The sequence below is a fragment of the Ruditapes philippinarum genome, unplaced genomic scaffold (genome assembly GCF_026571515.1).
Source record: "Ruditapes philippinarum isolate M1 unplaced genomic scaffold, ASM2657151v2 ctg6359_1_1_1_1, whole genome shotgun sequence".
Lineage (NCBI taxonomy): Eukaryota > Metazoa > Mollusca > Bivalvia > Venerida > Veneridae > Ruditapes > Ruditapes philippinarum.
Window position 1 is genome coordinate 78,980 of NW_026858642.1, and position 24,433 is coordinate 103,412.

A 24,433-nucleotide genomic window follows, 5' to 3' on the forward strand; every position below is an offset into this window, starting at 1 on the left:
ATGAGAAATGTTGTTAAAAAAAAGTGTCACTTTTCCGGCGCTGACCCCTTAAAAAAGGTACATCAAGAGGTTGCCAGAAGAGGGATGTGCCCCCTTTTGTTCGGGGATTTGAAGGGGCGGTAGACCCCCTAATCACCAAGCAAATTTTGGACAAGTGATGACCTCAGCTCGATCTTAAGGTAATGTGTAACCAACACTGAAAAGCCTTTTACTCTATCTCAATCCATTGAGAAGTTGCAGGAACTTTTAAATCAGTTTTGATGAAAAAAAACACAATGCAAAATAGTGATTTTTCGCAATTTTGAGACGTCCCTCCGTTGCCATGGTAATAGTAAATTTAATATTGAGCATGTGGTTACAGAGGCTATGGTCCAGTCAACATATGTGCCAAGTGTCATCAGTATTGAAGCATTTTTCATAGTTTCATAGTAGTTTGAACTTGTGACAGGAGGCTTATCAATGAAAAACGGCCATTTTTCACAATATGCTCATGCGGTAAAAGGTTAAATATCTAAAAATGAGAAATTGTACTTATATTTCATAAATAAATCTGCAATTGAGCCAAACATCAGTAGGATTTTTTAATTATTATTTTCACTATAGTGATTGTGTTGGGATTGCGCAGAGTCAGCATGTGTGATTACCATTATTAACATAAGGGTCTGATTACCCCACCCACTTTTTCGCGTCGCCTAAGTAAGACAAAGAAAAGCCATAGCAGTTGTAGCAAACTTTTGTAAAATGACAAAATATACCATAAACTTGTTAACTAATGATTGTTTGATATACTTGATGGCTCATTTGAAGCACCAGCAAAAGTGAAACCTAATTTTTGGTAATTAATTCGATTTTTCATACATTTTTCAACTATAAAATGGCTGAAAATTTGTTATTTTATCCTTCTTTTTCATAAAAAATCAATTTATTTAGAAAAACAGTTCAATTACAATAATTATATTTAACAAAAATGATTAGAATATCCTAATTTGGTAGTTTCAACATTAATATATGAGTATGTGAATATTTAATAAATTTCAGCCGCCATCTTGGCGGCCATTTTGAATTTTGGGAACCACATTAATTTTGAGCTTGGGGTCTCGATGAAATTTGATGGGTAAGATATCAGACTTTTAAAATACAAAGTGGTTTGCTTGTAGAATTATCTGAACGATTCTTGTAATTTACCCTCGGATGGACTCTAACTAATAAAGTTATGGAAGCCAGATCTACCTTTCATCTGATATGAAACACATTGTAAATCATTGCAATTCTTTTTTCTACAATTGTTTTAGCCCATAATTTTACAATGCTAATAATATCAATGATTACAGTTATATCTTGAGTTTTTTAATTCCTCATTAGCAGTTCTTTCACTTTTTAAAGTAGGACCCCCCTTAAATTAGTCCGTGTTCCTGATTTTTTATAGTGATGTTCAACCCAAAAGATACAGCAATAACCACGACGTGTGAATTTCATTAGAAAAGCTCGCTGTTTTCACAGACTTGCATCTTTACCCATATTTGAAAAAGGGAACGTTTAATGAAAATATGGGTAAATTAAATTTACGATATGATATTTAATTGTACATTATATCTACCAAAATTTGAATTTGTTTACAGTTCAAAATAATGATTGTAATGTTTTTTTCGCGGATACTATTGTTTCATATATAGATGGTGACGTTTACAATGGCAAAACAAAATGTCAGAGTGCTTACATAGAGGTGTATAGAAATGTCTAAAATTATGATCTGTCAGAGCGATTTAAATGTTTAAATTCTGTAAAAAAAATCCAGTTCCAAAGCCGTTCCAAATCAAATTTGAACACATGTACTCACAGGCGCTTGTCACATAATCAAATATTTTACATAATCGGTCTATATAGTATATAAAGATATAAAAGGCCCCCATAACGTAAACAAAAAACATCATGCGGAACAAACAAGAACAATGCTGAAAGAAACGACCAGATCCATGGTTATCTCTTTCTGGTCGCCATCTGAAAAGATCAATCCAAGCGTTAAAGCTTTTTATTTCATTTAAATTTTTCAAATAGCAAAGAAATGAGTAAAAGTTTCAGAAAAATGCCAATATTTTCAATCCATGTCGTTTTCGACGTCCAATCTATTCATGTATACAAACACGATTTCTAGTCGATTTCTACGAAATAAACAGGCTGGGCACATCTCCCAATCGGGCTAAATTAGCTCAATCGGGGTAATTTAGCCTGATTGAGCTAAAAATCCAATGAATGAAAATGATAAAATGTGTCGGAAATTTATGGAAGCGTATAAAATCGAGTACTCTCCCCTTGTCTCGATGTGATCCAGTTTCTACAATAACACATCTGATACATTAAAATATGCTGTACTCGCTTGATCTTATTGCGCAATTTGGTGTAAAAAAATACCGAATTTTGAAAATTGGATCAACATATACCCAAATCTGTTATATTAACTCCAAAACTGTACAAAATTCTTCGCCAATTCAACGCAGCTTCAATCATCGACGCCATCTTGGAAAAGATTGATTAAAATCCGTCATGCACGAAACACTTTAATCTATTGTTTTTCATTAATTGATATAGGGTGTGTGCATATTTTAGAAACATCATAATTATTTTTATACATGTAAAATGAATTAAAAATAATAATATCTATATATATATTTATAAAATATACCACATGACTTTGCACGAGTTTTTCGGTTTGAGGTCATATTGAGTTCGTATGCAGTGAAGACTAGAGATGTCGGTAAGTACATATGAACACGTGTATATTGATGATTATTCGTATTCATTCTCTGAACTTTCTGAAGATTCTGAAATGATATATTCGTTTGTAAAGCATCAATAATAATTGAATAATTTTAGTTTCCAGTAATTGTTAATAACTTGTGTGTTGTTTCAAATGATTCTTATAATAATCGTTTTTCACATGTTATATATTAATTTTTTTACACTTATTTTAAGAGAATGTGTACCTGTAGAACTTTTTGTCACAGAAGCATAAGAGCATGGATTGACCATTATAGGCTCTCCTACAACAACTTTCGGGGACTCTTTTATGGTGCATGCTTGGAATCCAATTATAATGATTAAACATATCCTGTTCAACGACTGGATTAACTCCAGCTGAATATAAATATAATTGTAATTGAATTTGAGAAATTAAAGACAAATTAACTATTGCATCATGACATTTAAATAGACATTGTGTTTGTCTGAATTCATGACGAAATCAAAATGCGTTCATGATGTAATTTTGTGCGTGTAATTAGATTTATTTGCTTTATTATTACTTATGCAACGAAACAAAATCTAATATAATCTAAATAATGTGTTTAAAATATATATATTTTTTACAATATTTTGGGATAATGAATACAAATTATGTCAGAAATTACCTTCAAATTTTTTCATCAATGTAATCACGTGTCATACTAGTGTTGTGGTGCTCCCATGTCGTTGACAACTTTGGCCAGTCGTTTTTCAATAAATTTATTCCTTACATTTTGGAAGACCGATTCATTGTCATGCAACATTGATTTGATTTTTGAAAATGTGTCAACATTAATTACAGTTGTAATACCATTTTGACGGTGAAATTTTTCTTGTTGTTTTTGAAGATTTGTTTTCTTTGCTGGTATAATATTAACAACCGTGGTAACAACACTTGCCTTTGATTTATAATTATGATTAACCCGCCAATTTCTGGCCACAACTTGGTTATTGTCAAAATAAGTAAACGTGTCAGTGGACTCGGAGTAACTGAGGGACTTGTCGGAGACATTCTTCAGCCATTCAGTTAGACATGAATAGCTACCTGCTGGGGAATGTACGCTATTCAATTTAGTTATAATTTTGCTGCCAGTGATATAATAGCTAATACGATTTTTATAAAATGGTATTATTGGTGTTATAGTTGGAAGATTCCTGGCTTTCAATAAACAGTCAATGTTGCTAGTAATACTTTTAATTTTTTTCTCATTTCGTCTACAGATTTTATATTTGCAACAGGTAATAGGAAAGATTCTATGTGAGTATACGATTTCTGTTTTTTTATATATTTTTTTTACTTTTACATCATCATCAAAATTTATACTCTTGTACCATGACGAAACAACCATTGAATCTTCATATATATTTGAAGAAATTTTTTCACCAATGGCTGCAACAATTTCTACTAATTCATTTTCTTCAAATTTATCATTTTTCAATTTTCTAAAAATGTTTTACAATCATTTTCTGCCTTTAATTTTTTATGACTTGGTTCTATCATTAAGGTATCCTGTTACATAATTCAAACAAACATCACACACAGCTGCTGCCTTTTCTGGATAATGCAATGGTTTTTCATAAATTTTATTGTTTTCCCACTTTTATTTTCTAATGCACAATTTTTTATTATTTTCAACGACTTTCCTTCAGTCAAAGAAGAATGTTGTTCAAAAAAAACTTTTGACATGGTGTTTTCCTCTGTAATAAAACTATTTGAAATAAGAGTATGTTTAACCTTTATTATAATAAGATATTGAATTTGCAATTTCGATTAATGATCTTTCTTTTAAACTGAAATCGGCTCTACATAAAACATATTTTATTCATAATCATACACATTATATAATATACGATCATTTAATATAGAAAATGATGAAATGGATTAGAACGAAAGATATAATATATCTTATATAGTTTTTCTCTGATAAATCGTCTCTTAAGAAATGTTTTATTTGTTTATTTAATTAATTTGATTTAATAGTTTTTCTGATAACTTGTTTCTAGGTCGAGTGGGGTTCATTTAACACCGCATTTTCCTTGTTGATATTGTTTTTCACATTTCAAGTATTCAATTAATGCTTTCTTAGATAATCTATCATTTTCAATAATTCATTTGCATGCCCATAAGGGTTTTATGAAATAAGAAACTATGACTGGAGATTAATTAAATAACAAAATAAAGTATTTTCATGTAAAGAAATGCAACAAGAACATAAGTTACAATACGCAATAGTTATCGAAAATGGAATATGTGTTACTAGCTTATTGTGACACATCTCATGACTCAATTTAACAATGTTTTGTTGATGAAAATAAAATAAGCTTAACTTACTTCAGATACTGTAAGTATAATATGGGAGGAATATATCCTTTACCAGCTTCAAATACTTCTACTACTTCATATAAATGGGATGTATATACATACATAGATAAAGAGACAGACAGACAGAGGGAAATACATACCTATATCCTCTACGAGGGACTTTCAAGTGTATACATGGAAAGACACAGGGTAATTATAAAGAAAAACACGCTTTTCACGAATTTTTTATTATTTTCATGTACAATATAATATATGATATAACATAAGTTTACAATTTACATTCAGATACTCGTAAGACCAGTTTAGTACGTTTATTGAAAGCAATGGTTATCACATTCACTAGAGTGCATCGATTATGCAAACCATTTTAACACTTCCGTTAATAAATATGAACTATTCTATTTCAGTTTCCACATATATAATATTTTTAACACACCCTGTATATATTTTGGTTAATTAATGAAAAACAATAGATAAAAGTGTTTCGTGCATGACGGATTTTAATCAGTCTTTCCAAGATGGCGTCGATGATGAAGCTGCGTTGAATTGGCGAAGAATTTTGTACAGTTTTGGAGTTAATATAAAAAGATTTTTGGGTTTTATTTGTGATCCAAAATTTTTAAATTCCGGGATTTTTTTTCACCCAAAATTGGGGGCAATAAGAAACAAGCTAGGGACAGCATATTTAATGGGATCAGAAAGGGTTAAATTTTTAGAAAATGGGTACATTTGAGACAGGGGAGAAATCGATTTTAAAACGGGTCCCTAAAATTTCCCCACACATTTTATTTTATTTTCATTTATTGGATTTTTTGCCCCAATTTTGGCTAAATTACCCCGATTGAGCTAATTTAGCCCGATTGGGAGATGTGCCCAGCCTGATAAATAGAAAACATCTAAAATTTCCTCATAAAATTCATAAAAAACTCTTTTTCTATCAATCTGCGAAGTCTAAATTGAACTAGAGCCCTCTTTGTACGCAAATATTTAAAAAATATTGGTTGTAAGAGCGGAGGTCAAGTAAAGTGCGCCATTTGGAATTTGAAGTGACAGATAAATGAAGCAAAGAAATAGTATTATACGATTGGTCAATAGTATTCCGGTAATTATCTTAACCAATCAAAACCTTATATAATATTCAGAGCGGAACAGTATATACATGCGCTATACATGGCGATAAAATACTGTCACAAGCGAGATCCTTGTGTATTCAGGGCTCTAGCTAGGTTCAAAATTTAGGGAGAAGTCACTTCTCCCTCCAGCTGCTTTAGGGAGAAGTGGGGAGACTTTAGAGAGAAGTGAGGAGATTCATTTATTGATGTTTGTTGTATGTTATCGCAATTATGTTGACTCACTGTACATATCTTATTAAATGAATTGGATCTGTGTTAGAACAGAATATTCAATTTTAATTTTAAAGTAGTTTGAAACAAGTAATAAGATTTATATGTAATGCAACCATTGCATTAAGTGAAGATAAAAAAGCCATAGTTGATTCCTATCATGGATCATATCATGGGTGGATTAACAGTTATTCCCTTCTGATTTACTATTAAAAAGCTTGCGCCGGACATTATATTCATATTCACTTATGTTGTAAAGAAAATGAAAGTAGATAACGAAAGAAACGATCTTTAATTTAACTTCATTTGTAATAAATACAGTGTAATACGCCGTCAATTTTATCAAATTAAACTCGTCGACAAAAAAGGTTATCATAACTTTCATTTAAAATTACCGTCACAGTTATATGTCGAGCGGTCCTCTTAATTCTGACAATCATTCGATAGTGAAAATTTAATTGACGTTTGATCCGTCCATCATAAATAATTGTTACGGGTAGTTGTATGTTAGCGATTTAATGATTGGTTTAATAATGTCGCCTCGATTAAAACGTGAATTACGATTGGTTTCTCGCACGTATCGGTAATCTCGCCGTGGGCGGAGTCTAATTGTTCCTCGAGCGTCTGTTAATTAGACTTTTATGACATGTTGGTAAACAAACGGATTAATGACATTTCGCGTTGATTGAGATGCATGACAGTCCCTTTTTCCGGCGGCGAGGGTAAACAAAGTAAACACACACAACATGTTATTTACAGTTATTGTTGGTAATTTTCAATAATGGATCAATAAAATCGGGCGACTTCATCTTCGCTTTCATGTAGGATGTCGGCGAAGTCAGACGGAATTCGGCGACTATTTCGCCCGAATCGCCCACTAGCTCGAGCCCTGGTATTTTTTAATGAATTATGTACGAAGAGGGCATTTGATCAGTGAAGACTTCGCAGATCGATAGGAAAAGAGTTTGTTTATGGAACGTACGTGGAAATTCTAGCAGTTTTTTGTTGTTTTTTTTCGTAAAAATCGATCAGAAATCGTGTTTGTATACATAAATGGACTGGACGTCGAAAACGACATGAATTGAAAATAATGGCATTTTGCGAAACTTTTCCCAATTTCTTTGCTATTTGAGGGATTTTAATGAAATAAAAAGCGTTGGCACTTGGATTGATCCTTTCAGATGGCGACCAGAAAGAGATAACCGTGATCTGGTCGTTTATTGCAGCAGTGTTCTTGTTTGTTCCGTATGATGTTTTTGTTTCGTTTGGGGCCTTATATCTTTATATACATATATAGACCGATTATGTAAAATATTTGATTATGTGACAAGCGCCTGTGCATGTACTGGCATGCGAGCAGTCCTCGTACAGTTGCAGTGCCTGTATTTTTCGTTTAAATGCTTGAATTGTATTTGCTTTCAAAAAATAATATCAAATCAAGTAGATGCATAAACCATATGTGTTTGGCATGTTGATTGGTCACTGCCCCCCTCCCCTCACCCACTCTACAACCCTCCTACCTCTCAAAACCATGTAAACTGCAGTATTTTTCATTTTAAACATGTTTTTTTATTTGGTACCTTCATTTCCCACAAAAAATAAAAAATTGATACTTATATATTTAGTAAAGGTATGCAATTTGCCGCTCATTTTTCAGCACTCATCTTAATATGAACTCCGTAACTCCAACAATTTTTCACCAATTTTCAAAGTCTTAGTACCAAAAGGTAGGGAATTGATTACTCTTATAAAGGAAATAAAGTGTCATAACAATCATTTCAAGTTATAAGAAAATTTGTAATCTCGAAGACACCGCGAGTGCAAGTCGACAGAGACCTGACCACTGGGTTTTTGTCAAAATTACCCGACTAAATGGCAGTTTATTCGAAATGAATCATTATTGTTTTGTATTGTGCATATAAATATGATAAAAATATATTATTATTTGTCTGTTTAATCAAAACATTATATGAAACTATAACGAACAGTTTTTCTGATTTGTGGAATCTCAATCCAAAATGAAAGTATAAATGGATGCATTTGTATAGAGTATTTTCATTGGTCGTGTGAAAACCTTAGACCAATGAAAATACTCCATACAAAAAATAAAGGAGAGAGCACTCTGCAAAACCATTACTTGCATTACGATTTGGAATTTGACATATTGGAAAAAACAATAATTGCCAAATGAAAGTTTAACTCATGGTTGACATATTTTCATTTTATTCAAAATTGGTGTTCATTTACTTATAATTTTATATAGTAATTTTATATGTTGTTTTTTTGTGACTTACTATAAGGTAATATTTTATAGGCGACGCTGACCAACCTGTACAGAAAGAAGGTGGCTTTGAGTTCTGGAGGAATACATTAAACAGTTGTCAGTATGTGGTAGCACCGATGGTAGATCAAAGTGAACTGGCTTGGAGAATGTTATGTAGAAAATATGCTGCTCAGCTATGCTACACCCCGATGTTTCACAGCTCAGTATTTGCCAGGGATGCTCATTATAGGCGAGAATCCCTGCAAAGTTGTAAAGAAGATAGACCATTAATTATACAGGTGCTTTAAATACTTATTTTAATACTGAGGTCAAAAACCTACCAATTTCAGGTGTTGCTACCTACCCTGTTTTGTAATTGCCAAATTTAGACTTATTGCCTTTTCAAGTTTTTTTTTAAAGATATTGTTATTTTCATTTTGTAAATAGTTTGATACATGTAATTTCTCCACAGTGTTACAAAATGTTTACGATTATTAGATATATTTTTTTTAAATTACTCGTCTACTGTATGTGTTAACCCTGCACAAATGGATACAATTTAATTAGTCCCCTACCGGTTTACCGGAGGGGACTTTAGGTTTACCCTCCGTCCGTCTGTCCGTCTGTCCGTCCGTCCGTCCGTCAGTCCGTCTGTCCGTCCGTCAGTCCGTCCGTCCACAAAACTGGATCCCGCGATAACGCAAAAAGTACTGAAAATATTTTAATGAAACTTGATATATGGATAGATGGCAGTATGGAGATTATGCACGTCTTTTTCTTTTCTTCCTATGTTGAAAATTCTGGTTGCTATGGCAACAAATAGACTGAAAATATGGCAAATTTTACACATAACCTGGATCCCGCGATAACGCAAAAAGTACTGAAAATATTTTTATGAAACTTGGATATATGGATAGATGGCAGTATGGAGATTATGCACGTCTTTTTCTTTTCTTCCTATGTTGAAAATTCTGGTTGCTATGGCAACAAATAGGCTGAAAATATGGCAAATTTTACACATAACCTGGATCCAGTGATAACACAAAAAGTACTGAAAATATGTTTATGAAACTTGACATATGGGTAGATGGCAGTATGGAAATTATGGACATCCTTTTTTTATCTTCCTATGTTGAAAATTCTGGTTGCTATGGCAACAAATAGACTGAATTTCAAGATTTCTGATTCTAGTTTTTTAAGTTTTTTCACTATAAGTTCTTTATTTCTTAAGGTATATTTCTTCAAACTTTAAATATAAGTTGCTTGTCATCAACCACATCATATGTGACAAGGTTTACAACTCTAGCACAAAATTTATCAGAATTACCTCCCTTGAACTTAAAATTTTCATGAAAAAAAACATTGTTTTTTTTAATAACTTCTTTTTCTGAATGTATCTACTTTCAAACTTCATATAAATGTTTCTTATTGTCACTCAACATTTGTGAGTGTTCAATACTCTAGCAAGACTATTTCCAGAATTATGCCCCTTTTTAACTTAGACTTTTTTTTGAGAAATTGGTAATTTTTACTCCAACTTCTTCAATCATGATAGGATTTTTAAAATGTTATATTTTGATAACAGGGATGTTTAAAAAATAACTTTAGAGTGTCCTTCAGTCTGTCTGTCTGTACATAAAAACTGTTTCCTGTGATCACTTTTAAAGAACTTTTTCAACAAATTTACTTAAAATAGGAACCTAAGTGAATGGCCAATGGCCCTTCAGAATGTTGCTTGGGCTCTTACCGGTAGGGGACTTATGGATTGCTTGCAATACTATGATAATTGCTTGTTAATTAAGGTACTGTACATGTGAAATCATAACTGTAATAGCTTGTTTATATACATTTAGTTCAATATTATTACAGCTTGTTTATACAGTTAAATATTTAATATTCAGACAGTGCTACCAGAATCTTTCTATTAAATGATGTCCCTAGTACCGTATGAAATTTTCAAGCACCAATAAAATGGGGGAAAATGTGGTAGAAAATATTTCAAATGTTGTTTCATTTAAATACAACGCCAGATACTCGAGAAGTGATTAATATAAGTTGCAGTAATTTGTTTCACAAGCAAGATTGTTAAAATTTTAAAACTAAGATAGCCATAAATGACTGAATGACTTTGGTAATAATATCAAACAAATACCGCAACTGTCTTTCTAATGAAAGTTTCAATCATTTCAGTTTTGTGGAAATGATCCAGACATTGTTTTATCAGCGGCCAAACTAGCGGGGGACCACTTGATCCCATAGATTAAAACCTGGGTTTTTCCCAAATTTGATTGAAGGGGGGATTATGGGGGTTTCCCTTTAAAGTGGAGGGGGAAAAATTTAAAAAAAGGGTTTTGTTATTAATTTCTTTCCAATTCATTAATAGACCAATTCTTTTGTTAAAGTATAGAAAGTAAAAGGGTCAATTTCATTTTTCTTTTCTTTGTTTAAAGCAAAAAAAAAAAACTTTTTCCCCTTTGTCATCCATTATTAAACCCCCAGAAAAAAGTAAAACATTGTCAAGATCTGAATATGAACTTTTGGTTATTCTTTTTTGTAGTCACATAAGTAACATAAGTAAAAAGTGGCTTAGTGGTTTTTTTCGTCGGACTAGTAATCTAAGGATTGCTGACCGTGTGGGTTCAAACCCTGACAGGGGCAAGCCGTTGTTTCCTTGAGCAAGAAACTTTACATTCATTGCTTAGTACTGGTTGGTTCCAGGAACGGATTTGAGAGTGTTTCAAAAAGCTTATAGCTTCCAACACAATCAAACTAAAACAAATTTGTATAAACTAATAAGTAAACTCCAGAGGAAATGAGTCAATCGATGAGTATGCTCTAGACAGACAGTGAGTGCAGGTAACAAATACCTGCACTTCAGATAACACACTGTGCATTGGTATATGATTTAACTCTGACACGTTTTCTGTAGTAAAGTCTCCAAACTATGATACAATGATGGTAAAAATGTTATGACAAATTTTTGTCAAGTAATTAATCGTATTTAAATCAATCAGTAAGGATTGACAGTGAGTTGAATGAAGGTGACAGCTGTATTCGATGCTTTGTCAACATAATAACCCATTTTCTTGATGACTTGGGTTTTGATGTACATACATTTTTTTTGTCAAAATTTTAAAAGTTAGTTTATAAAATTTTTATTTAAACTAATATATGGGACCAAACTTGTAAAAAGTTTATTTTTGAACTCGCTTAGATATTTTTCCCAGTTGTTGTTTATAAAAAAATCTTTAAGACCAAAATCACTATCTTGTTTCCCTGTTTAAGAAGTGGTATTTGGGGGAAAAATTGACAGTATACAAGGGGAGCGGGGCCCAGTGTTAAGGTTTCCCTAAAAACCAGAGATCGGGTTCGACCCCTCTGGGGTCAAAACCTATTTTTTCGTATACACCAGTTCTGGTTTTGGTTCCCGGAAGAGACTTGAAAAGGTTTTATAAATTCCCAAGAATTGTTTCGCAAATTTAGCTTAAAAAAAATATTTTAAAACCAACAGTTATGGTTTTTAATGGGGTATTCAGGGAAAAAAAAACCAAGGAATTTTTAATGTGTTTTTTTTCTTTGCAAGTTGTTGCTAATCTAAGGTACCCTACAGTAAGATCAGGTATTTGAATAGAGAAGACGTGCAAAAATTCTAAAAAAGCAGAAAAACTGGGGTGTAGGGATAGAAATTCATTTAAAAAATTTGGGGAAAGGATTTTTTTATTTTTGTTTTTTAATTATTTCTGTAGGCTGTCATTGAAAATTTGCATATATATTCATCATGGATACAATATCAAAACACAAAATTTTGATATGATACATTATATTATAAAATTTTTTCCCCTTTTTTTTGCAAATTTTCTCTTTTTGTCTCAGAAGAAATCTTGTCAACGTTCAATAAAACAATTTTTCTAGTTTGCTGTGCTTTAATGTCTTATATACATGTAAGCAAGCTTAGAACCATGTTGACAGTTTAAAAACAAATTCATATAGTTTCCACTGTACTTGCTATATGTAATCTGATATATCATTGTATTTGGCTTTCTATATCGATCAATGACAGCCGTTATTTGTAAATGGTTTAGCAGCTTGGTATGGCGGATCCTATGTGCTCCTATTTGCAAGATTTAGGGTCAAGACTGACACATTAGCAGAAACATCAACTTTCTGTAATATAAATAGATAGCTTTCTGATGTGAAAGAATTTAGAAGATAGCTTTCTGATGTGAAAGAATTTAGAGCGGAACAACTGAAATGATTTTATACCTTTAGGGTTGAGAGGTACTTTATTTGAAGTCCTCAGTTATAACATAAAAACATATGTTTTTAAAAATTGTAAGTTTTTAAGGAAATTAAAAAAGATAAATTCATGAAAAATATCAAAGAATTTAAAAAATTTTGGGGAAAATTTTAAATGTTATTGTTTTGTTATGCAATTTCCAAGGGAAATTAAAAAAAAATTTTAAAAATTGCCCAAATGTACCCCAGACCAAAAGAAAACGTTTCCAAAGGGGAGGCGGTCCCCCTCCTTTCCCCCGAATTTTGGGGGAATTAAAAAAAAGCTAGCCCCCGAAAAAAAATTTAGAATTGATTTTTACTACAATTTTTGTTTTTTAAATGTTTTTGGGAGAAAGGGATGAAGGCGTTTTAAATGCATTGAATGGGAAAATGTTAAAACATAAAGTATCTGTTGTTTTGATTTGGCCCCGAATGACAAAAAAAAATAGTGAATTTGCCCAGATGGTCCCGACAAGCCTACACCCTGCAGTCTGATCAGGATCCATGCTGTTCGCTGACAGTTTCTGTACTTGTAATAGGGTTTGTAAGCGAACAGCTGGTCGCAAACGCACTATGTTCGTTTTGTCATGACAAGGCTCATTTATATTTTTATGCCACCGCAGCATCTGCGATGCGGTGGCATATAGCGATTCACCTGTGTGTGTGTGTGTGTGTGTGTTTGTGTGTGTGTTTGTGTGTGTGTTATATAGATTATATAGTGAAACCTTTTAAAAATCTTCTTGTGAAAAACCACAGTCCAATTTCAAACCAACTTTATTGCTTCCTTGGGTGAAGCTTCCAAAGTTGTTCAAAAAGAATTTCATTCCATGCAGAAATCTGGTTGCCCATGGCAACTAAAAGGAATTATTAAGAACAAATTTTTTAAAAAATTCATCTTGTAAAGACCCAAAAGGCCTAGCTTAGATATTTTGCATAAGGCATTGTCGGTAGACCTCTAACCAAGGATCTGTGCCCTGGGGTTCAATTGGCCCTGCCCGGGGGTCCAATTGATTTTCACTAGTTCATTATTAGTAAAAACTTAAAAAACCTTCTTGTAAAAACCCCAAAAAAGGCCTAAGGCTTAGATATTTTGCATAAGGACATTGTCTGGTAGACCTCTACCAACATTGTTCAAAATTATAGCACCTGGGAGTTCAAAATCTGCACCCGCCCGGGTCATTGTTATATAGATTAATAGTGAACCGTAAACAAATTCTTTTCTTGTGAAAAACCAATAGGTCAATTTAAAAAATCTTCTTGTGAAAAATGTGCAGAAATTTGGTTGCCATGGCCCAAAAAGGAAATTAAAAAAGAATAAATTTAAAAATCTTTGTAAAAACCCCAAAAAGGTGACTTGTATTTTCATAAGGATTGTTGGTAGCCCCACCAAGATTGTTCAAATTTAGCCCCGGGGTAAAAATCGGCCCTGCCCGGGTTTGATTTTCACTTATTACATATTAAACTTAAATCCCTTTTGTAAAGACCCAAATAGCCTGAGCTTGATATTTTGCATAAGGCATTGCCTGGTAGACCCTACCAAGATTTTCAAATTATACCCCTTGGGGGTAAAAAAATGGGGCCCCCCCCCCCGGGGACACTGTTTTTCCCTATTTTTACATTGAAAAACTTTAAATACCTACTTGAAAAGCCCCCAAAAAAGGCCTGAGCATAAGGCATTGTTTGTAGACTCTCCCCAGATTTTTAAAAATTTATACCCCGGGGCAAAATGGCCCTCCCCCGGGGGTCATTTTTTTTCGTTTATGTATATAGAAATAATTTTAAAAAATTTTTTCTAGCAATTGACAAATGCTAGAGGGTTTGTATTTTTTCATGAAAAATTGTTTGGAACCCCTGCAAAAATTTCTCAAATTTTTAGACTGGGGCAAAATTGCCCCCCCCCCGGGGTCTTGTTTTTAATTATACATAAGAAAAAAAAAAAAAAAATCTTATTTCTGTAGGTACAAGGACAAAGGGTTAAAAACTTTAAAATACCTTCTTGTAAATGCCCAAAGGCCTAGAGCTTAGGTATTAATGCGGTGGCATAGCATTTTTCTCAAATGCAATCTTGTTCTAACATGCTATTATGTATCCTGTTTACACTACAATCTAAGTGTTGTTGGGATACCAGTTTTATTTTGAAGCAAAAATAATGCAAGCTGTTGCCGATAATGTTTATATGAATTAAAATAGCATCTTAATAATTACACATTTTGATTTTAATTTTATATGTAACAAATGCAGTGTCAAGAGAGTGTTTTTCTAGTGTTTTGACTTGTCAGCCTCTTAATTACATGTAGGGTTCATGGTTTCAAGATTGATATGCTCTAGTCCTCTCTAATACATGGCATTTCAGTTACAGTTCTGTTACCTACAAAATATTTCATTGAGTCTGAATGAGGTCATGACATTTCCTTGTATGACACCAGTACTGGTCAGAACTCAGGAGTGCATGGAGGGGCACCATCAGGTCTTCCTCCACCTGTACAGCTGGAAAATTGCCATTATGACCTTTACTGTAATGGTGTGATGTAAAACCCAAGCCCCAAATCCCCCCCCCCCCCCCCCCTTTTAAAAAAGAAAAAACAAAACAATTACAATAACAACAAAAAAACAACAGACCTGGTCAGTTCAGATGAAGACTCCTCCAGGAAGAAATTTTTACCTGTATGCAAAATAATTAAATCATTTATCTAAGTCTCCATTAGACTTGTTGTTTTTTTATTTTACTAGGAAAGCTGTCAATATTCCAGTATTTTCTAATGGCAATATAGAATACCTGTCTGATGTGAAGAGATGTATTGAAGAAACTGGCGTGGACGGTGTTATGACTGCAGGTAATTAGCATGTGCAAGCTTAGACAATATGTTGCATTCTAATTAGTTATCAGCATTTAATTTATGACTTCATGTTAAATTTTCATCTTGATATCCCCTATATTGATGTTGGAAAAAATAAGTCCATTTAAGTAGTTCAGCATGATAAAGAGATTAATGTCATGGATTTATAGGTAGCTGACATGCTGTCGGAATGTATACCCTGTCACAACATCCACCAGCTTTTATAAGGTTCATCGATTTTAAAGCAACAATAATTTTAATAATGTGTTGTAAAACTTCACTCCTTTTTTCAGAGGGTAATCTACATAACCCAGCACTGTTTGCAGGTATTAATCCACCTATATGGCAGATGTGTGAGGAATATCTAGATCTAGCTGAAAAGTATCCTTGTCCTTTGTCATATATCAGAGGTCATGTGTTTAAAATATTGCATCATGGGTAAGGAAATAAGATAAATTTTTCTGTTATCTGGTTATTTTCATGATTAAGTATGTGCAGATTGTCAGGCCATCATGATAGTATTTGTTTGCAGATAAGAAATGTTTTATTAACCATTACCCATCCTTTAATAGGATGAAATATTAAGCTAGTATGTTTTAAATTTTATGTTAGACCAATAACCTCTGAGTTATGACCCTTAACATGATCAACATTGAATTGATGTATATGCACTGTTGAATATAGAGTAAATTAAAGAAATTGAATAAATCTTACATAGGTTCTTATATGCTTGAAATGTTTTTGCACATAACTAAATTACAGATTCATTCGGACCAGTAAAATTAGGCTAGTTACTGCTTGGGGCTTTGTTAATATGACGGTTTTCTATATAATTTGCATTTTCTTTAAATTATTGTAACATTCATAAAGTATAATTGTATATAAACTTGTCTTACAGTATTCAGTATAAATTTTTGTTTATTTAAGATTGCATTTGCACCCAGATGTAAGGGACATGGTTGGGGTGGCCAGGTCACCAGAATGTCTTCGAAAAGCTGTGGAAGTTTTAAAGCAGAGATGTCTGGTAGGTTCTTCTTTTTTGTTTGAAGACAATTCTGAATCGGACTTTTGCAAGTATAAGAATTAGTATATCAAGATTATGAACAGGCTTTAACTGGGTATTTTTACTTGTAAATTTTGACTCTGCAGCGTCAGTGATTTGAACCAACTGTTTGATTATTAGTAATTTTTGTTCTTCACTTATCATTACTTGAAAATATGTGCTGTACATAGGACATCAATTCATCATTGTGAAGCATGTTAAAAGTTCGAAGTGTGAGCCCATTGCTCCCACTATAATATTAAATTACTTAAAGTGCATGCATTTAGATGGAAAAAAAAATTGAGAATAATACACTAAGTGTTTATCACCATATTTTTATTCCTGGTTTTTACCATAGCTAGCATTGTGAAGGGCTATTTTTGCATATATTTACATATTTCAAGTTATTTATGTGAATGGTTTATTTTTATGTGAGTGGTTTATTTTAGAAAAACATTTAATTACTTATGTATGCTTGACAATTTTATAAATGCCTTATTTTGAAACATTTGAATTTCCAACAAATTATCATGAATATTGATGCATCTTAAATATATACATGAAGTGATTTTTGTGTATGTTCATAACATTTATCTTGGTTTCACAAAACATGAAATTAAGGATTAATCTTATAAATTTATTATATGATAGATTGAGATGAAGGACACAGATTTCAATCCTCGTGCTGGTCTGTTTGGAGAACTACCTCTACCATACTGGTATTGTCAGCCATACCAAAGACCAAGGTAATGTTCAGTTTAAATGTCAGGGAGTTTTGTTTGATTGGGTTTTACATCACATCGATACAGTATAGGTCATATTGCGACATTCCAGCTTTACTGGTGGAGGAAGCCCTCAGGTGCCCCTCCGTGCATTATTTCAGGCATGAACAGGCACCTGAGTAGAACCACCGACAAAATGTCAGGGAGTAATACTTATTATATTTGTGTGTTTTATAAGTCACTTCTACATTGGTCTGTAGTTCTGTCATACTTTTCTCAGTTTCAGCTAGCAACTTTATTAAATGACAGATATCTTCCATTTTTGGAAGGTAGATACCTTAGATTGTTGTCTAACTTTAAGTGGAGTTTGGGGTCACTGGGCTCAAAGTGAAGGTCACCAATGCTTAAATATAAGTTATACACTATTGTTCTTATACAGCTTTTATTCATTGACCAATGTGTTATATATAAAGTAGGTGCATACCTTATGTGGTCCTCTGAATTTGGCTTGAGTTAGAGGTCACTTGGGTCAAGGTCACAAGTATGGGAAGCATATATCACATTTAGTAATGTATGTCTTATTTTTCTCGCAATCTAGAATGATGTTTTAATTGCTTTAATTGCATTACATTATGATTATAGTTTGAATATGAAGAAGTCTGTAATAAAAGGAATTATTGTGAAAGTATCATAATCTAGTACTTGTATTTTGCATTCTGGATTTAACTAGAATCAAAGACAGATCAAAGCCTTTAAAAATCAAATCCAGTCAGATAGTAGTTACAGGTCAAAATACTTTAATAATCACCCTATTATATTTTTATTTAAATAATTTAAATATTTCCAGCCCAGAGGAGGAAGAAAGAAATCGCCAGAAACGTGAATTACTAACACGTCCAGCAACAATAGAAGAGCTTGTCGAGTTGAAGGGCATGTCAAAGAAAAAAGTGAAGAAGCGTTTACGCAATCCAAATAAAAATTTTGATGCAAAGAAAAAAGTGAAATTTGACATCTGTGAGGACACATTATGCAATAATCCAAGAGTAAGTTCATGTTTATGTAGAAGTAAAACAATGTAACAAATGAACTATACAGCTTCGGTGGAAATTTTACCTTTTGATTATGCAAACAATTTAAAAATTGTGCTTTTTTAAATACATTGAAACTAAAGTTGTTCCTGTCACACAATCCTTCTTTTTCATGTTGATTTCTTATTTCCATAGTTCATAACTATTTTGCTATATTGGCAGAAGTTTTGTTGACTGATATTATGGTGTGTTATTAGCTCGACTATTCGAAGAATATGAGAGCTATTGTAGTCGCCCCGGCGTCGGCGTCCGCGTCTGCGTTGGTTAAAGTTTTTTGTAAAGTCAAATATCTCAATTATTACTTGAGATATTCAATTGAAACTTACAATACTTATTTATAGTAACAAGGTACATCAGATTGACAAGTGGGATAACTCTGCCTACAATATTGACAGAATTATGCCCCTTTTTAACTTAGAAATTTTGGTTAAAGGTTTTTGTAAAGTCAAATATCTCAATTATTACTTGAGATATTCATTTGAAACTTACAATACTTATTTATAGTAACAAGCTACATCAGGTTGACAAGTTGGATAACTCTGCCTACAATATTGACAGAATTATGCCCCTTTTTAACTTAGAAATTTTGGTTAAAGTTTTTTGTAAAGTCAAATATCTCAATTATTGCTTGAGATATTCAATTGAAATTTAAAATACTTTTTTTATAGTAACAATGTACATCAGTTTGCAAAATTGCATAACTCTGCCTGCAATATTTGCAGAATTATTTGCCCCTTTGAAACTTAGATATTTTGGTTAAAGGTCTTCAAATATATTTACTTGAAACTTTACACATGCACTTAGGGTCATAATTGGAGGGTCATAATTGTATGTCACTGACCAAGTTCCATAACTCTATCTTGCATTAAGGCTGATTCATATCCCCTTTTCTACTTAGTCTCTTGGTTAATGTTTACATGCAAGTTTTACATATCTCAATAACTATTAAAGATATTTATTTAAAACTTAACATATGCATTAAGGGTCATAATTGTAGGTCACTGACAAAGATCCATAATTCTATCTTGCATTTTGGCTGATTTTTCTCCCCTTTTTCAACTTAGAAATTCATGGTAAAGCTTTGCTTGTAAGCTGTTATCTCAATAACTACTGAAGGGTTTGTGCCTTTTTTGGGACAATTTTATGCATTCATAATAATAAAGCAGTTATTTACTTGATAAAACATCTTAATAACAAGTCTTTGTACCTTTTCTGTCAAATTTATGTATTCATAGGTAATTAGTATTATTATACCAGGGATCATTCTGGTCAGGATTTTTAGTGAGAGATTTTCTCTCATTTGAGAACTTTTAATGAGAGAAATGAAATTTTCTTGAGAGATTTAATTTTCATGATGGGCGAGTTTAAAAATATGGAAATTTCTAACTTTTTAAAATCACTGTACATATAAACATTGTTTATCTAAATGAGGATATAAGAAGATGTAGCTCTGTTTATTACAGTGATTTTTGTTTTCACTTTTTTAACACATCCTATGCCTTTTCTTTTGTGAATTTTTAAACATAATAAAATTAAAAATTGTGAAAAATAAATATAACACCTTTATTCTGAAATATAAAAGAATTATACATGGATATCGACTACAACTATTATTTGCAGCCAATGTTCCTAATGGACAACACTGTACTGTACAGAAGTGATTCTTGAGATTTGAAGAATATTTTTTATAACCTTACATTTTGTTTTCTTTATGATTCTCTTCACACACCTCCCTCCATTAAAAAATATTCATTGAATATGTGACTGTGACCTGAACACATAATGACAAATATCTCCATATCCACAAATATAAACAATACCTAAAGTAATTTTTATTCACAAACATCATTTTTAGTGTTAAAAAACACCTTTAAATAACACTCAGCTTCCTTTTAGTATTTTTTTTTTAATCACGACATCGCGAAAATATGTGACAAATGAATATTTGTCTGTTTTCCGCTGAAACATTCACAATTCTAGCTGTTGCTGATTGCAATTATATCAAATTAAATATTTGTGTTCAATAAAAGAATGTTTATTATCGGCTATTTCATCAGGAATCGTAAAACAAAATTTTTTTAATTTGTTCTTTACGGCAAAATTTACCGTGGTTGATGTGACATTTAGAAGACAAATTTTACCGGTATGCCTATTTGTTTTGGATAATATTATGTCCATTTTTATGTTAGTCTGTGTCTAACAATTTTTATTAAAATCAATTAAAAGTGTTTTGTGTAAATTCTCGACTTACAGATACATAAAGGTTACTGTAGCCATCATACCGTATTTCTGTATGGTGAATCTGCGTTCTCCGATCGGCAATTATTTTAAGCTAAATAATACAAAGTGTTGGACTACTTTTTGGAGTTTTTTTACACCGATTTCATTAATAAACAATTTGAAATTAAATTCTTGATGGGAATCGTGAATTTTTCATCATATTTTTGTGTAATTTAAGCATTCTTTAGCTTGTGATTAGACATTTTCTGGCTCAAATTTCCGTGCGAGATTTTCTCTCATTTCACAAATTTCTCTGAGATTTTGGTGATTTTTTTGCGAGAAATCGCGGAAATCGCCCCCTAGAATGATCCCTGTTATACTCAATAAAACACCCTCGTGACATTACCTTCCGAATAGTCAAGCCAATTCTGTATAATTAGACTCTCTCTAAAAGGCCTATAACATGATTTATAAAAAAAATTAGCCCTTTTGTGAACTTAAAAAATTTAACATTATCAAGGCTCTTTTACTATCAAGCACTTAGAATAGTCGAGCGTGCTGTCCTACCGACAGCTCTTGTTGTTTTCATAGTAAGAACAAGTATTTTGTAAAGCTTGTATAGTCATTGTAATAATTGATAGTTTATAATTTAGTTTTACTAAACACAGTTGGGATAGAATTTAAGGTTTACAGATCTCAGATTCTTGAAGTTGAGATCTTTGTGCACCATGTGCTTTCCAATGTAGATTTGGTTAACTAATAAATTTATGCCATTGGCCTTTCACTGCTGTGTGAAATATTGTCCCGTCACTGCTGTTTCAAATGTTTGATATATGGATGTTTGCTGTTATTTGTAAAGAATACAGGTCAGTACTGACACTGAATACACAAACACTTGTTAGACTTTCTACCTGACTGTAAACTTAAAGCACTATAAAAACTGGTGCTAAAACCAACAAAAGAAGCAAGCGAACTTACTTCTTATTCTTATTATTTAGTGCCTAGGCATTACAACACTGAACTGTGTTTGATATACAAGGCAGTAACTAATATTTGACCATGTTTCTTTAGTAATTTAAAAGTTTAAAGCACTGGCAATACATAAAAAAGATATAGCTCCTGGCATATACTTGTGAAAATAGCTAACTATAATCATAATGTTTTATTTTCAAGGGTCAGAAGTGCAATTTTAATTTGTGTAAGGGATGCTGTAGAAAGAGAACATCAAAAGAGGTGTTAGATTGTCCAGGTAAAGGTAAACTCATTTTCAACTGTCTTTTATCTGGGGCATATGTGTATAGCTTGTGAAAGCTTCTTCCTTTACCTGTTTTCAACCTGATTTATAAAAACAGTTTTGTTCCAAGTAGAGTATGTTTTCAAAAGTCTGTAAGAATTGATTTGAATACAGGTCATTGAAAAGATTAATTTTGTATTATTATTTTGTACCTCCCAAATAGTTTTTGTACATTTTCATTATGTACATACATGTATTATATTTCAGGACATAAAATTCTTTTCACTACTCATCCAGCACTTTTGGAACGGATGAATAATTCAGAGGCAAAGGGCTCAGAGGATAAAAATTCATCAAATGATAATTCTGAAGAGGCAGGAAGTGACATCATTAAAACAGGAAGTGATGTAACAAAGGACATTCAGTCATGTGACTTAAAAACAGATTGTGATAGTGACAGGTGTGATGGAACTAAAGAGACGACAACCTAACCAAGTAGAATTATTATCCACCATAGAGCTTTCATTACTGTTTTATGAAGAAATATTATACAAGTATTTCTTTTACAGTTTTTCATTGGGCTATAACTTGTCTAAATCCAGATTGTTTTAAAGCAGCATGCCTCCAGATTTATAATAATTTTCATGAAAGTATCAAAAATGTATTTAAAATGTAAAATATTGTGAGGTGATAAAAGAAGGATTTTAACATTGCAAACAGTAGTTACAATCCATGTAAATTACCAAAAAATAGGTCAAAATATGCAAAAATAACACTTACTGTGTTAGTCACACACAGTAGAAATAAGGTGATAAATACTGCAAAATCAGTTACTAATAGCACATAACATGTAAATTATTACTTGAATTCTTTTTCTTTACATCTTAGAACAGTTTTCTAATTTTTGATTTTCTTGTAGTATGTTAGCTCATCTGGAGGCATGCACCTCTTTAAAACATACAGTCAGCCAGTCTATTTAGTTTTGTAAGCAGTGTGTTGACTAGAATTGCTTTAATTCAATGTCAGGATCACATTGTAGGAAATGAATATAATTATGTAGTTATAACACATGTCTAAAGGATTATGATATGTAATGGTAACTTAAATGCAAGAATGCAACTACGTCAAAAATGTTGCCTAAAGCTATTGTATAACAATACACAAGGTAAAACAGAAGGCATGGAACATATAAATTGTCTTCTGTACCCAAGTGCATCACCTTATGTAAGTGCTTTTTTTTTTCAGCTCACCTGAGCACTAAGTGTTCTGAGGTGAGCTCTTGTGATTGCCTGATGTTGGTCTTCTGTTTTGTGTCTTCCTGTGTTAGCCACGGTTTTTCTAAGAAATAAAAAACTAAAAACACTACCAACCATTTCTTTTAGTAGATTAAGATTAAATTTCAGAGAAATGATTCTTATGTGAGTTATTTTCAAACATTTTATAAGTAATATACATTGTAAATGATTCAGTCACAGGAGCTGTAAATACACATTAAAAATAATACTTAAGAAAAATCTCCATTCCAGAAACACAATGTTATGCAGTATATAACAATGGGAGTTGTTTTTTGTTGTTGTTTTTTTTCTTCAGAAAATTATATAAGAAAACACATATTCAAATCTTTTTGCCTGAAGCTATAAAATACAGAGCCAAGAAGTTTGATATGGTGTGTTTTTACTTAAAAAATGCACTAAATGTCTGTGCCAAATGCAACAACTCGGGATAACCCGTCAAATTCCTGCCCCAAGCCTTCCATGCCTCCACAATGTAAAGTTTCTGTAGGCAGCGTGTCGTTTACTCTTATTATTCTAGGACTCAGTTTATAGTAAACAAACAAACAACAACAAACTGTTTATATTCTATTTATGGTACGAGGCACGTCATCAGACATTTCATCAATAAAAACATATTATTAAGTATTTTCAATTGGTTTGTGAAAAATTGCGGAATCGCTCATGACAGCGCGATGAATCTTCATCAGACAACCACTAATGAAGATTAAATTGATCTACCTACAGACTACCACTATAGGAGATAAAAGGTGCGACCAGGAGCGATATGCCGTACGCCCGAATAGATCCCTACCCCTGTTGCACTATTATTTTGTAATGATAGCCGCCCCCTCGCGATACATATAATATGCTATGAAGGTACACCGCCGTACCTAATATAACCAGCAAACAAGGTACTCCGCCATACCTAATATAACCAGCAGCCAAGGTACTCCGCCGTACCAATATAACCAGCAGCCAAGGTACTCTGCCGTACCTAATATATCCAGTAGCCAAGGAACTCCGCCATACCTAAT

General features: G+C 32.4%; 1 protein-coding gene across 1 annotated transcript; it reads left to right on the forward strand.

Annotated features, from left to right (window-relative positions):
• Positions 1-1,477: 1,477 nt before the first annotated feature.
• On the forward strand, positions 1,478-24,433 carry LOC132753818 (tRNA-dihydrouridine(16/17) synthase [NAD(P)(+)]-like). Its single transcript, XM_060744353.1, is given in 12 exon segments — positions 1,478-1,551; positions 8,759-9,006; positions 10,898-10,952; positions 10,955-10,965; positions 11,265-11,272; positions 15,713-15,816; positions 16,113-16,257; positions 16,747-16,843; positions 17,513-17,607; positions 18,431-18,626; positions 22,065-22,146; positions 22,393-24,433. Coding segments are annotated over 12 exon segments (1,269 nt in total). The 5' UTR covers positions 1,478-1,547; the 3' UTR covers positions 22,617-24,433.